This window comes from Hypanus sabinus, chromosome 4 (genome assembly GCF_030144855.1).
Source record: "Hypanus sabinus isolate sHypSab1 chromosome 4, sHypSab1.hap1, whole genome shotgun sequence".
Lineage (NCBI taxonomy): Eukaryota > Metazoa > Chordata > Chondrichthyes > Myliobatiformes > Dasyatidae > Hypanus > Hypanus sabinus.
This window is the reverse complement of record NC_082709.1, coordinates 22,771,979-22,786,966: the sequence shown is the minus strand read 5'-3', so window position 1 is coordinate 22,786,966 and position 14,988 is coordinate 22,771,979. Positions and strand designations below refer to the sequence as shown.

General features: G+C 40.1%; 1 protein-coding gene and 1 long non-coding RNA gene across 12 annotated transcripts in view; one reads left to right on the top strand and one right to left on the bottom strand.

Annotated features, from left to right (window-relative positions):
• LOC132392553 (serine/threonine-protein kinase tousled-like 1) overlaps positions 1-4,115 on the bottom strand; it is a 144,358-nt gene extending 140,243 nt beyond the window's left edge. For 2 of the 11 annotated variants that reach the window (XM_059966571.1, XM_059966572.1), the window contains exons 1-2: positions 3,694-4,114; positions 3,297-3,421 (exon numbers count right to left, since the gene is read on the bottom strand). In XM_059966571.1, the coding sequence (XP_059822554.1) occupies positions 3,297-3,414 (118 nt within the window). In that variant the 5' untranslated portion in view covers positions 3,415-3,421; positions 3,694-4,114. Of the gene's footprint in view, positions 1-3,296; positions 3,422-3,693 lie in introns of those variants that run through there. The other 9 variants (XM_059966566.1, XM_059966569.1, XM_059966567.1 and 6 more) reach the window with 9 other exon arrangements.
• LOC132392557 (uncharacterized) lies at positions 3,539-14,446 on the top strand. The gene is made up of 3 exons (XR_009511580.1): positions 3,539-3,775; positions 5,096-5,254; positions 13,637-14,446. It is a non-coding gene; the product is annotated as an uncharacterized LOC132392557 (long non-coding RNA).
• The last annotated feature ends 542 nt before the right edge of the window (positions 14,447-14,988 follow it).

Here is a 14,988-nt window from a genome sequence, read left to right as displayed (position 1 = left end):
TCTAGCTATACAAAGGCATTTTTGACTAGCATATGAAATTGAATACTGCCATCATTAGGAAATATCCCTTTTCTGATACTGATACAGAAGGAAGCTGCTGTAGGCTGGACCCAGGGTGCCCCATTAAGCTCTTATACAAATGTCTTCGGGGTGGGCTAATTGACTTCCAGCAACCATCTGCTTTTGCTCAAGGCACAATTCCAGTGGAAATTTTAAATTTGATATGCACAGACTCCAGTTTCGACAGGGATCCATAGTGCTATACTTAACCAAACAATGTCTTGATTATCAGGTCAAGCACTCACTCACCATTAGAATTCAACTCTTTCAGTCCATGCTTGGAGCACATGTATAATGGACTCAATAAGCTTAGTTGTGAATAAATACTGATTTAGAACAATGTTGACAACATTGAATGGCGTTGTTCAGGGTTGAGAATAGACTGATAGAGCAGAAATGGACCAGGTTGGATTTGACCTGATATTTTTTGTGCAGTGAACCCATCAAAACAATTTTCCACACAGGGGAAATGTCAGGGCTATGACAGTACTAAAACAACTTAGTTCTAGAACACATCTGTCTGCACTTAGCTGACAGCAATTTACACTTTTATGTCACACAAAGAGAACTGATTGAGTTAATAGCAACTTTGCTAATGGTGGAGATCTCATTAGGAATCTCAAAGTGAAGAACATTTTTCTCCAAAATTAATTTTTCCCTCTCTGACTGGTGCTACTTTCTTTGGGAAGATCAAAGCAAGCAATCAGAAAAGTTAACAGCATATAAACATGAGGTTGTGCATTGGTGAGAATTCATCTGGGATTAGTGTCCTGTATTGGTTTCCTTATTTAAAGAAGGATGTTCAGACGTTTACCAGATTAATAACAGGAACAGCTAGTTTTGTTATACAGATAAGGTTGGACACTTCAAGCTTGTCTGCATTTTTGTTTAGGGTGACAGACCTGTAGAATAAAACATATTGAGCAATCTTGACAAGATGGATGTACAGTGAGTGTTTACTCATGTAAGAGAAACTAGAACTAGTGGTCACTGTTTAAAAAATAAAAGAGTCATCCATCCAAGATGGATGAGGCAAAGATAACATAACAAAAATAAATAACAGCATATTTTTTGTTGTTTTTAAAGTCAGAAGGAGATGAGTATTTGTTAAGTAATAAGGCAAAAGGTTAGGTGGTAATGGTGATTGCACAGTTGAGATTAGATTCAGATCCCTCTTTATAATTTATATGCAATGGACTTAATATTACCGAGACTTTGGGAGAACCAAGTACTTCATTGTTGACTTAAGAAAACGTGAATTTCAAACATCAATGCAAACACACTTTTCAATTCTTTTTACAATTTATTCGACTGAAAAATGTTTAAATGCTTAAAGCATAATATTGTGACCTCAAGTATAGACAACTAGCAACTAGCTAGAATATTTCTGTAAAATTGTTTTACACATATTTAGAATATCTAGAAGAAAATGTGATCTATCAATATGCTGAGACGTGAAGAACTGTCAATACACTAGAATTTGAATCTTAAAATTAACATTCATACAAGCCATATTTAACATTACTGAATTGTTCAATTATAAATGAACACTTCATGAAAAAGCACATTGAAAATTAAAAAATTAAGTTTGACTTACTCCGAAATACATACTGTTCCAGACAGCATTCAATTTTTTTCCAGCTTTCACATAGTATTATCTTTTAAGTGTACAAAATAATTTGTGCAAATAAATGTATATTCTATTTCTGTGGTTCTCAGTTAATTAATTACTTTCCCCAGAGTCATGCAATTTTAACATGAACTGCAATTTTTAAAGTGAGAAATTATTGTCTAGATCATAATATATAAGTTAAATAGGAGCACATACATAAACATGTATTGTTAAATAGCTTCCACTCCATTAGGAATAAAGAACAAATTTTCTTCTAGATATTCTAAATGTGTAAAACAATTTTACAGAAATATCATTCCAGCTAATCAACAGTTGATTCCATTTCAATTGATAAAAAGATATTGCCTAGTTTAAATTGCAATACTTACTGACAATCTAAGAATTCTAAATTAAAGTTTGAAGTTATGCAGGCAGCTTTTAAAAAAAATGATTCCTTTTTCTCCAACCCCTTACTTTTCCCACCCACCTGGCTTCACCTATCACCTGCTAGCTAATTCTCCTTTCCCTACCCCACCTTTTTATTCTGGCATCTTCCCCCTTCCTATAAAGCCCTGAAGAAGGGTCTAGGCCCAAAAAGTCGACTGTTTAATCATTTCCATAGATGCTGCCCGACCTGAATTCCTCCAGCATTTTGTGTCTTATCTATATTTTTAAGGATTTTTAGGCTATGTTTTAACTTTGAATAAAATTAATAATATATTTATATGTACAGCAAAATGCCTGCGGAGAAGTGTTACTCACAAATACCACAAGATATTAAGCAAACTTATGATTTTCATATATTAATTGTTGGGTCTATTCATTATAGTGAAATTCCATCGTATTTTCAGATCAAGTTTTATTAAAATTCGGAAGCCATTAGGTTTCGAAACCTACTTCAGGTCGTGGGAAGGATGGCTGCAGTTGCCAAAAAGACAATCTCTCTTTGATAATGACAATCCAAAATTTCCCCATGCTGTGCTGCGTTATGCTTTGTACACTGTTTGATACCTTCCACTTACTGTAAAAAAAATCTCATCAGTGACTGGTATAGCCAAAAATGGCAATGGAGTTCAGCAATGGATACGTTTTTAGAAATAAAATTTACTTAACCTCTCTGTATCACGTTAGAAATCAGTATGTCAACCGCCAAAACTCGCAGTGAAATAATATCATGGACTCCCAAATCCAGCCCTGACCTCTTCTTCATCTCTAGCTTAGGGGAGGGCACAACACAATGGAGTAAACATAACATGTTATAGCTCCTGTAAAGCCTCCGCTCCACTTTTTATTACTTCGCTGCCAGAGGTTTATGAAACCGGAGGTCCTTTTCAAAATAAAAATGTTTCATCTAAAACGACACCAGGCCCCAAATAAGTGCAAAAGGCTGCCCCTGAAGGTTCACAGCGTGTGCACCGCACTATCAACCATTAGCCACCTAATGTACCTCCTACCCACGGCCTCGGAGTAACCCGCTTGGGACCCGCAACACTTTCTGTGCCACTGCTTCGCAAATGGAGAACCCCACCCCCCTAAAAAAAAATTAAAACATTACAAAAGGTGTCTGAAACACATTTCGAAACAGTAGAGAGTTCGAGCCGGGTAAGCGTGTGCAATGAATTACCTTCTTTAGCCTTTACAGGTGCCGTGTTAGTCTGCAAAGCTCCCGGCGTTGGGGACGTGGAGAACTGGGACCAAGATGGCGTCCCCTCCAAACTTCCACTGTTACTTTGGACACTCATCAAGCTACTTTAAGAGAGAGAAAAAAAACAGACGCACACTCAAATACAAGTGTCGGCATCGACACAATGCCTCCATCACCCCCCCTTCATCACCCCCCCCCATTAACACTCAGCTAGCGCCAGCCTCACGGGTCCCCCCTGCACACAGCCACTCAGCACACGACAAAGTGTTTCAGAGCGGGGAAAGAGAAGCCCGGAGCCGCCGATCATTTGACACGGGCTCACACTTGTCTGCAAACATGGAGCTCTCGCCCTCCCCGGTGACAAACCATCACACACCTCTGCGGTGCGTCTTCAAGTAGCCCCGTCACCTTCGCATCAGTTAAGCGTCACGCATCGTTCCTGCAAAGACTATCGCGAGGTTCGTGCACCTCCGATGTGATAATGGCAATAAAGAGGGTGGGCGCAAAATAAGGGCACGGTACCATGAGTGATAGTGGTGATGGTGCGGCGGCGGGAGCCCGGCGCTCTGTCGCTGCGGCCGGGCCGGGCCGGGCCGGGCCTGCCTGTAAACTTTCCGAGCCCCCCGCCAGACGAGAGGGCACAAGCCCCTCACAGCCGAGTGCGAGTGCCTAACCTCCCGCGCTCTGGCCAAACCTAGCTCCCATTATGTCTCACTAAACGTTAACGACTCCCAAGGCGGCCGCCGCTTTAAAGCTCCAATTAAAGGGGCTTCGGCTTTCACCCGGAAAACTATTTTGCGACAGTGTCGCGCGAAATTCCTTCATAATTTCTAAGAAAAAATGAAACTAAAGTGACGGGTGCGGCCCCGCCCACTATCGACGTCACTCCTGTGTGACGTAACGCGGGGTGAACGCGAGGAATGAAGGGGTGCTGTGGGGCAAAATTCATTTTAACCAAATCGTCTGGGGTAAATTGGCAGCTGCTAATCAAACTTATTTTTGTTTCCAAAACAATACCTTTACTTCTATTTTCAAAAGAAAGATAAATAATTTATTGCAATGACAATCAATGTCAATTTCTTCATGAAAAGTTGTCTCTGATTAACAATAGAACGAAAAGGATGAATGACATGATCTGCATATATATTAACAAAGCTTTAGACAAGATCCTGCTAAGTAGACTGTCAGGAAAAATAAAAGCATATTGAAGTAAGTGAACACAGCTTAGTGGTTTGAAACAAAGTGTAATGGTCACTGAATGTTTTCATGACAGGACTGCTTTCTGTAATCTGCTACCACAACTCAATGTGTTCTTGCAATTAATGCAAGTTGGATGTAAATATAGGGGATCTATTTACAACGGCAGAGCTCTCACATCATAAATTGCTGAATCTCATCAATCTTGGGATCACACCAGAAGGTGATCCACAAATCTGACATGGACTTTATTACATTATTATTATTATTATTATTATTATTATTATTGTTGTTGTGGTTTTATTACATTAAAAGCTGTTCTGACACCCAGCAATACTCCACTCCTCTGCTGGCAATACCTTCCTTTATATCATTGAGTGTTGGGAGATGCATTTCTCCTACCTTATCTGCAGGGCTTTTACTGTAAACCTGGCAGGTCTTGATATGATCCCATATATAGCTGAATATAGATGACCTTAACCTATTCCCAACTTTGGACAAAGTCAAGAAAGCAATTAGTTAGACCAGCTCTGACCAAGCAATAGTTACAGATGGTCTTCTTGTTGAACTCTTCAAAACAGGTGACTTCTACGCTCTGGATGCATTTCAAAACATGCTAACCAGCATTCAGGAGGAAGAGACTATACTACAAAGACTTTAGAGATGTTTCAGTTGTCTCCCTCTTCAAAACTAAAGGCAACAAGGCAAACTGTGGCAACTACCAAGATCTCTCAGGAAAGGTAAGACATGCAAACACAAACCAATCTTCATAGAGGGATCAGAAGTGGAGAGAGTAAACAATTTCAAGTTCCTAGATGCCAAGATCTTTGAAGATCTAACCTGGCCCCAACATATCAATGCAGCTATTAAGAAGGCAAGGCAGTGGCTATACTTAATTAGGAGTTTGAAGAGATTTGGTTTATTAACTAAAATACTCAAAAACTTATATAGATTACCATGAAGAGCATTCTGACTGGTACATTGTCTGGTACAGGGGTTGGGGGGGAGTGCTACTGCACAGGACTGAAAGAAGCTACAGTAAGTCATAAAATTAGTCAGCTCCATCTTGGGCACTAGTGTCTGTAGTGCCCAAGACATCTTCAAGGAGTGGTGCCTCAGAAAGGCGACATCCATTATTAAGGACCCATATAATCCAGGACATGCCCTCTTCTCATTGTTACCATCAGGTAGGAGGTACAGAAGTCTGAAGGCACACACTCAGTGACTGAAGAATGGCTTCTCCCCCTCTGCCATCTGGTTCCTAAATGGACATTGAACCCATGAACACTACTTCACTTTTTTTTAACATATACATACTATTTCTGTTTTTGCACTATTTTTAATCTATCCAATATGCTATATATATACTTACTGCAATTGATATATTTATTTTCTCTTTCTATATTGTCATGTATTGCATTGAATTGCTGTTGCTAAGTTAACTAGTTCCATGACCCAGTCTGGTGATAATAAACCTGATTCTACCTCTGATTCTATCCCTCTCATCAATTTCTGGCAAGATTCTGACCAACCTCGGCTGTTCGATTAACTCTGTCTAGGAAGAAATGCTACAAGAAGCTCAGTGTAGTTGCAGACAAGGCTACAGCACCGTGGAAATGGTCTTATCTTTGAAACAGGTCTGTGAGAAAGTCATTGAGTAGCACATAGACCCAACCAATGCCTTCAACAGTCAGTAGCAAAAAGTAATGGCTCATCCTCACAAAGCTCACTTGTCCCAGGAGATTCATCCATTTCATGATGGCATAATGAAATGCCATGATGGCATGGTCTTGTCCTCACCAGCAGTATACTTCAGCACTGTTTCCTGGACTGTGTACTCAATCCAGTCCTGTTCAACCTGTTTTCCACATCTGCCCAGAATTGTGCCCTGTATGACCTTCAAAGAGGAGAGTACTTGAAGTACAAACTGGACACTCATTCTTCAACCTCCACTTCTCATGGCAAGAAGCAAAAAGATGCTTGAGAGACTGACCCTAGAGACTCCTAATAGCACATGTAGACCTTTAAATAAGTTTGCCAAATTCCCAGGATTTTTTGTTCTGACAATAATTTTCACCAAGACTGAGGTCCTGCACCCAGATGCTCCAGGTTCTACAGTGAATCCTTTCAGCATTAGAACCCATGGCTCCGAGCTGGACAGTTGATCATTTCAAGTATTTGGGGAGTGGCAGCCCATCTGAGAGCTCCTTCAACATGGGAATACAGTGGCTCAAATCAGCAGAGCCAGTCAGTTGCATGGTCATTGGCCCTTTCAAGTGACAAACCATCGAAAGATCAAGCTATCAGCCAAGATCAATGTGTACTCACTGGCCTTTGGTAAGGTTGTGAGGCCTGGATGCTCCAGGTCAAACTGCTTACGTGTTTCCAGAAGAGATCTCTGCAGTCACTCATGGGTATCACAGGACAGGTTGAGGTGACAATGTTGAAGGCTTGTCTGGTCAAAGTCAAAATAAATTTATACTACACCACATTGAGATTCATTTTCTTGCAGGCATTTATAGGAAAGTAAAGAAATACGATAGAATTTATGGGAAAAATACATAAACAAAAGACAAACAACCAAGTGCAAAATAAGAAAAAAAGGTGTAAGTTTTAAAAAATAAATGAATAGTACTGAGAATATGAGTTGTAGAATCCTTTAAAGTGAATTTATAGGTTGTTGAAACAGTTCAGAATTGAGGTGAATTAAGTTATCCTTGCTGATTTGAAGAGTCTGATGGTTGTAGAGTAGTAACTGTTCCTAAAGCCTTTGATGCGGAACGTAAGAATTCTGTACCTCTTGCCCTTTGGTAGTAGTAAGAAGGGAGCATGGCCTGGATGTTAGGGGTCCTTGGTGATGGAAACTGCTTTCTTGTGGCAGCACTCCTTATGTGTAATCAGTGGTGGAGAGGTTTTTAACTGTGATGACTGGCCTATATTCACACATTCTCTCGTCTTTTTTGTTCCTGGGCATTGGTGTTTCCATACCAGACCTTGATGTAATGACTTAGGATACTCTCGCTGTGCATCCATAGAAGTTTGTCAAAGTTTTGAATGAATGCCAAGTCTAGGCCATGATTGTGAGGGCACATTTGTTCTAGACAGGCTGCAGTTACCAAGATTACACATCTTCCCACCATCTCTTACAAGGAAGATAATCATCCTCTTGTCTTAAATTCTCCAACTTTCCTGTCCATTCTCAAGTCCTGAAATGTTACCTCTTCATTTCCCCTACAGCTGCTACCTGACCTGATGAGATTCTCTGTCAGATTGTCCTTTGACCTAATTAAGACGTTTGCAGATAATATAATAGTTAGTTAATAGTGAGGAATACAATTGTACATTGTAGAAGGGCAACTCACACACAACGCATATAAATACAATGCTTTAAAAAGGGTTCTAAGAGTAAACCTAGCAATTATAGGCCTGTCAGTTTGACGTCAGTGGTGGGTAAATAAATGGAAAGTATTCTTAGAGATGGTATATATAATTATCTAGATAGACAGGGTCTGATTAGGAACAGTCAACATGGATTTGTGCGTGGAAGGTCATGTTTGACAAATCTTATTGAATTTTTTGAAGAGGTTACGAGGAAAGTTGACAAGGGTAAAGCAGTGGATGTTGTCTATATGGACTTCAGTAAGGCCTTTGACAAGGTTCTGCACAGAAGGTTAGTTAGGAAGGTTCAATCGTTAGGTATTAATATTGAAGTAGTAAAATGGATTCAACAGTGGCTGGAGGGGAGATGCCAGTGAGTAGTGGTGGATAACTGTTTGTCAGGTTGGAGGCCAGTGACTAGTGGTGTGCCTCAGGGATCTGTACTGGGTCCAATGTTGTTTGTCATATACATTAATGATTTGGATGATGGTGTGGTAAATTGGATTAGTAAGTATGCAGATGATACTAAGGTAGGTGGCATTGTGGATAATAAAGTAGGTTTTCAAAGTTTGCAGAGAGATTTAGGCCAGTTAGAAGAGTGGGCTGAACGATGGCAGATGGAGTTTAATGCTGATAAGTGTGAGATGCTACATTTTGGTTGGAATAATCCAAATAGGACATACATGGTAAATAGTAGGGCATTGAAAAATACAGTAGAGCAGAGTGATCTAGGAATGATGGTGCATAGTTCCCAGAAGGTGGAATCTCATGTGCATAGGGTGGTGAAGAAAGGTATGTTGGCCTTTATAAATCAAAGCATTGAGTATAGGAGTTGGGATGTAATGTTAAAATTGTACAAGGCATTGGAAAGGCCGAATTTGGAGTATCATGTACAGTTCTAGTCACTGAATAATAGGAAAGATGTCAACAAAATAGAGAGAGTACAGAGAAGATTTACTAGAACGTTACCTGGGTTTCAGCACCTAAGTTACAGGGAAAGGTTGAACAAGTTAGGTCTTTATTCTTTGGAGCATAGAAGGTTGAGGGGGGACTTGATAGAGGTATATAAAGTTATGAGATAGATAGATAGAGTTGACGTGGATAGGCTTTTTCCATTAAGAGTAGGGGAGATTCAAACAAGAAGACATGAGTTGAGAGTTAGGGCCAAAAGTTTAAGGGTAACACGAGGGGGAATTTCTTTACTCAGAGAGTGGCAGCTGTGTGGAACAAGCTTCCAATAGAAGTGGTAGAGGCAGATTCAGTATTGTCATTTAAAGCAAAATTGGATTGGTATATGAACAGGAAAGGAATGGAGGGTTATGGGCTGAGTGCGGGTCAGTGGGACTAGGTGAGAGTAAGCGTTCGGCACAGACTAGAAGAGCCGAGATGGCCTGTTTCTGTGCTGTAATTGTTATATGGTTATAAATTACCACAAGTAAATTGACAAATAATGAAGTGCAATTATGACACAAGTCAAAAGGAAATGGTAGAACAGTATCTGTGCTTCATGTGTGATGAGACCTGGGTGGGACAGGGATTTCAATCATCTCACAGCCTGGGAGTAGAAGATGTTTCCCATCCTAGCAATCCTTGTCCAAATGCTACGGTACCTCCTGCCTGATAGTTGAGGATCAAAGAGGTTGTTGGATGAATGGGATGATAATTGACAATACTAAGGGGCATATGTATGCAATGCTCCTGATCAATATCTCTGATGGGTGGAAGAGAGATCCTGATGGCCCTCTGGGCAATCCTTCGTAGGGACTTATGGTCAGATGGCTTGCTGTTCCAGTACTAGACTGTGCTGCAGCTGGTCAGGACACTAGCAATGGTACTCCTGTAGAAACCAATTAGAATGGGGGTGGAGAGGGGAGGGAAACCTCATTCACCTCAATCTCCTCAGGAAGTAATGCTGCTGTGCTTTCTTGGCCAAAGAGGTGGTGTTGAGGGACCAGGCAAGATCATCTGTTTTGTGCACTCCCAGAAACTTGTTCTCCTAACTTTCACAACATTTACGTGCATTCAGGAGGGGCCAGCCTGTACCTTCCTAAAGTCCACAATCATCTCTTTGGTCTTGAATCTCAAGTTGTGGTGCTCACACCATTCTACCAGCCACTCAATCTTCTCTCCATACGCCCCCTTATTGTTGTTGTTGATGAGGCCAGCCACTGTTGTGTTATCAGAGAATTTGATGATTCAGTTTGGACTGGATCGAGCAGTGCAGTCATGTGTCAGCAGTGTGAACAGCAGTGGGCTGAGCATGCAGCTCTTGGGTGGGGGGTGGGGGGGCACTAGTGCTTAGCTCGATGGAGCTGGAGATGTTGCTGCCAACACAGAATAGCTGTGGTTTTCTGTCAAGATGTCCAAGATCCAGTTGCACAGAGAGGTGTTGAGATCTAACAAGGGCTGGTTACCCACCAGCTACCCTTCTACAATGTACAATTGTATTCCTCACTATCGACTAACTATTGTATTATCTGCAAACATCTTAATCAGAGAACAGACTTGACTTTTTTCCCAATATTGCCTCCAAAATATGTCACTTGTCAGTGCAACGCTAGTAATGTGAGCTTGAAAATTTGCTGAGCTCTGGAACTGATGTTTTCATTGGAAGTCCCTACATGAAGAAATCTGATCTGTTCCCCCTTACCTCAGTAAAGGAATTGACAATTTCCTTGAGCCTTTTTTTTACACTCCCAAGGAATTTAAGAATCTATATTTAAGCTGAACAGTATGTCACAAGATCTTTATACATACATGATGGTGTAAGAATAATAATCAAAGTCTCAACATGGACAAGACAAAAGAGATGATTGTGGACTTCAGAAAGACACAGGTCAACCATTCTCCAATGCTCATCAATTGCTCTGCCATGGAGAGAGTGAAGAGCACAAAGATCCTTGGTATGCATGTCATAGACAATCTAACCTGGGCCCACCACATCTCACTAATCAAGAAGGCACAGCAGTATCTACACCTTCTGAGGACACTGAGGCATCCAAGGCTCCTTGCCCCTATTCTAACAACGTTCTACAGAGTATCTTGTCTGGTTGCATCATTGTATGGTATGGAAGCTGCAAGGCAGTGGACCACAAAACGCTACAGGGAACAGGAGAAACCACTGAGAGGCTCATTTGGGTCTCCTTCCCCTCTACTTGTGGCTTTTACCAGGAGTGTTGCAGCTGAAGGGCCCAAAGCATTGCTGAGGATCTCTACCTCCCACCCTACAATCTCTTTGACCCACTGCTGACAGGAATGAGGTGCAGAAACATCTGGACTAAAACTGCCAAACTGGGTAACAGCTTCTTGCCTTGGACTGTGAGATTTGTGAATATCCTACCACCTCCAAGGTTTTGCCACTAGGACAAGTGAGCTGTTTACTGTACTGTTTGCTGTTTACCTGTGCTGCACTTTACTACATGTATTTTGAATTCTAGTTGAATAACTTATTTATAGTATAATATTTTGGTTTATGTTCTGTGTGTGACGGCCCAGAGGAATGGTACTTTGTCTGGTTGTGTATATGTACAGTCAGATGACATTAACCTTGAACTTGAATATTAAAGTTTGTGTCCCATCTCAAACCATCAGGAGTTCTAACTGCCCTTTTCAGATTGTAAGTAAAAATTTCTCTCTGGTTCTCAATTTCTTTTTAGGAATTTAAAAAGAATTGCTTTAAAAAACAATGCATTGCAAGTAAAATGTATTTTGCCAGCAGTGATTTCCAAAATCCTAAAGGTAATGAATAAATTTAAGATTCCAGTGACTATTCACTCTCACCGATTCCAATGATCACTGGAATCTTAAATGTAGCGTTATCTCAGCAGATATCATTAACAAATAAGGTTAGTGGACTTTGCTTCTGACAGGAAGGGAGTCAGTTTTGATTAATATCTGACCTTACAGTCATAACCTTAAAAACAAGAAACGGATTTCAAAAACAGTTTGTTTGACTTTGGGACTCAGAATTCTGCTCAGGTGGTTAAGCAGTAAATGGCTATAAAGGGAGTGGAATCTGCCCTGAAATAAGTGGTGAGGAAGATTGTTAAATTAGACAACCCACTGAGGTAGAGTATTAAGTTTTTCTTTAATTGTGATGAAGCAAATCTCATTCATTGAACTAAGATACTGATGGAACTCATTTTGAAAGAAGTACAGATTGTGGAAATGTGAAAACAAAAATACAAAAGGCTAGAAACACCCTTGTAAGTCAGCCAAAATTAGTGCAGAGAGAATGTTTCAGATTCATGCATGTCATCGAAAAAATTTGCCTTAATGTTGAACAAAACATTGTAGAACTCATATTAAATCTGGTACTAAGTCTGCCTTTGAGGACAGTGCGATGTACAAGCAAAGTTAACGTATCACTATTACAGCACCAGTGAGCCGGGTTCTATTCCTGTCACTGCCTGTAAGGATTTTGTACATTCTCCCCGTGACTGCTTGGGTTTCCTCCCACAGTCCAAATGCATATGAGTTAGTAGGTTACTTTCTCACATGGGTGGGTGGTGCAGGCTTGTTGGGCTGAATAGCCATGTGACTGTGCTGTATCTCCAAATAAAATAAACCACCTGATGTCTCCCCTCTCGCTGTGAAAGGGGACATCTCTTTTTCCCTTTATTATGGAGCAAGAGGGAGCCTGTGGCATGTTGAGTTGTCGATTGAATGATTAATTTTGTTGTACTGCAGGTCCTGTTCTTTACTGGGGCCTTTGTTATTGCTCGCTTGGGTGGAGGGTGCTGGTGCTTTCTTGCGGAAGTCCGTGGACTTGGGGGGTGGTTGTTGCTTTTCTGCTGCTTGTGCGTGGAGGTTCTAATCTTTTAACTATCACATTCTTTGGGGTACTCTTCTGTTTTCATGGATGTCGGCAAAGAACAAGAATTTCAGGATGTATATTTCATACATTTCTCTGATAGTAAATGGAACTTTTGAACTATTGATGCAAATCAAACAAGGACATGTCTTTATATTCCCAAGTCATGTTAATGTAGGGTTGTGGATGTCAACTGCTGAAAAAAGGTTAAAACAATCTGCCTAAGAGAGTTACAAAATTGCGTAAGGTAGTCTTGGCAGACAGGAATTTATAACATTACAGTAGATAGGGAAATGATCAGAAACACACAGCTATTTGTTAATAACTATGGAGTAATGATCAGTGGTGAAGAGAAGGCTGCATTGCTTAACCACAATCAGGAGTATTTGGTTGCTGGAGTTTTTTAACATTAGGGAGTGGTCATTCTGTGTAGCTGCATTGTGCGTAGGAAGCACAATGTTTGGTGGCATTGCAAGATGATAGTTGAGTTCCAGGTTTCAGGAACTCCTGGGCATTTTACACATGGGGCTTCTCAAGATCTGGTAGCACAAAGTATTTTGGAAGAAAGAGTATTTTGGGCTGTGGGAGCAAAGGGAAATTTTTCAAAATGAGGCTGATACAAAACATCCTTTTGCTTGTAGATTTCAGCGAATGCTAGGGGATAGAGTAGATTCAAAATGTATCCTCGTCACATTGCTGGGTATTGGGACTCAGAAGCAAAAAGATCTCCAAATCTATATTGCAGCAGCAGTAAACCTGATCTAATAACTCTGTTCTGATATTCTTAACTATCAGAGCTCTGTCTTAGTCTTATCCATAACTCACACCCCATTAAGTTCATGATATTATTCCAGGTTCTGTTCTGAAGTGGAAAAATTAATTGTGCTTCACTAAAAGACTGCTTTGTCTGTTTGTGCCTATGCTTAACAAGACATTGGAAACACCAAGGCCTTTGAATGGAGAATCCTGTGAAAGGTACATCCCAACCATTGAGCACATCTGCATGAAACATTGTCATAGGAAAGCAGCATCCATCATCAGAGATCTCCACCACTCAAGTCATGGTCTATTTTCACTGCTGTCATCAGATAGAAGGTACAAGAGCCTCAGGACTCATACCACCAGTTCAGGAACATTTACTATCTCTCAACCATCAGGCTGTTGAATAAAAAGAGATAACTGCACTCATTTACCCTATCATTGAAATGCTCCTTCAACCAATGATCTCATTTGAAGGACTCTTTATCTCATTATCTCATGTAGTCATTACTTATTGCTATTTACTTATATTTGCATTTGCACAATTTGTTACCTTCTGTATTCTGGATGATTTTTCATTGATCCTGTTAATAGTTACTATTCTATAGATTTACTGAGTATACCCACAGGAAAATGAATCTCAGGGTTGTATGTGCTGACATATATGTACTCTGATAATAAAATTTACTTTGAACTTTGAGCTTTCAAGAATAGTTAATATCCATCTCATTCAGATAAACTGGGAAGTCTGAGGGTTGGGCTAATTTCACTTGCTCTCCTGCTATGTTCATTCCTCTCGGCAGCAATGAGGCTGTGAACTGATCCATTGGCTGTCGTCTCTGTGAGTCTCTGTGGTGGTTAAGGTCTTTCTTATTTTTAATTGAATTCTTCGTGTTTCTTGCTTTGCGGCTGCCTGTAAGCAAACAAATTTCAAGGTGTATAATTTATATATTTTTTGACAATAAATGTACCTTGAATCTTTTTTTTCTCACGTATTATTGTTAATAGTCAATTTACAAGTTCTAACAATCAATTGTGGTTGATAGTGATCACAATTTAATACTTTATAAGATATTAAACTTATTGTTTCATTTTAGAAAGCTAAAACTCAAATTAGGAAAAGGAAGCAAATTTCTGACATGGAGAACAATGAGCAGTTGCGTCTTAGGATGCACGTTTAACATATGCAATAGAGGACCAACGTCCTCTATTTTTTACACTCTTTACAATCAGTTGTGACTCCTTTGGCAATACATTTCCTTGTCTTAGAAGATTTTGCTTTTAGTTCCATTGAGTATTGACTAGACTTATCTCCAGATCAGGGACTGTTGCAATGTCAAAGTGGATGACGTATTAAAACCTGATCCCCCTTCCATCTCTCTGATGGACATAAAAGAGTATTATTTCAAAATGGAGCAGAGGGACTCTCTTTAAAGTTCTGGCAAATATTTAACCCACAATAAAAATCAATAAAATCAGGGTTGGTCATTGTTTGCTGGACTTTCTTATCTGCAAATTGATTGC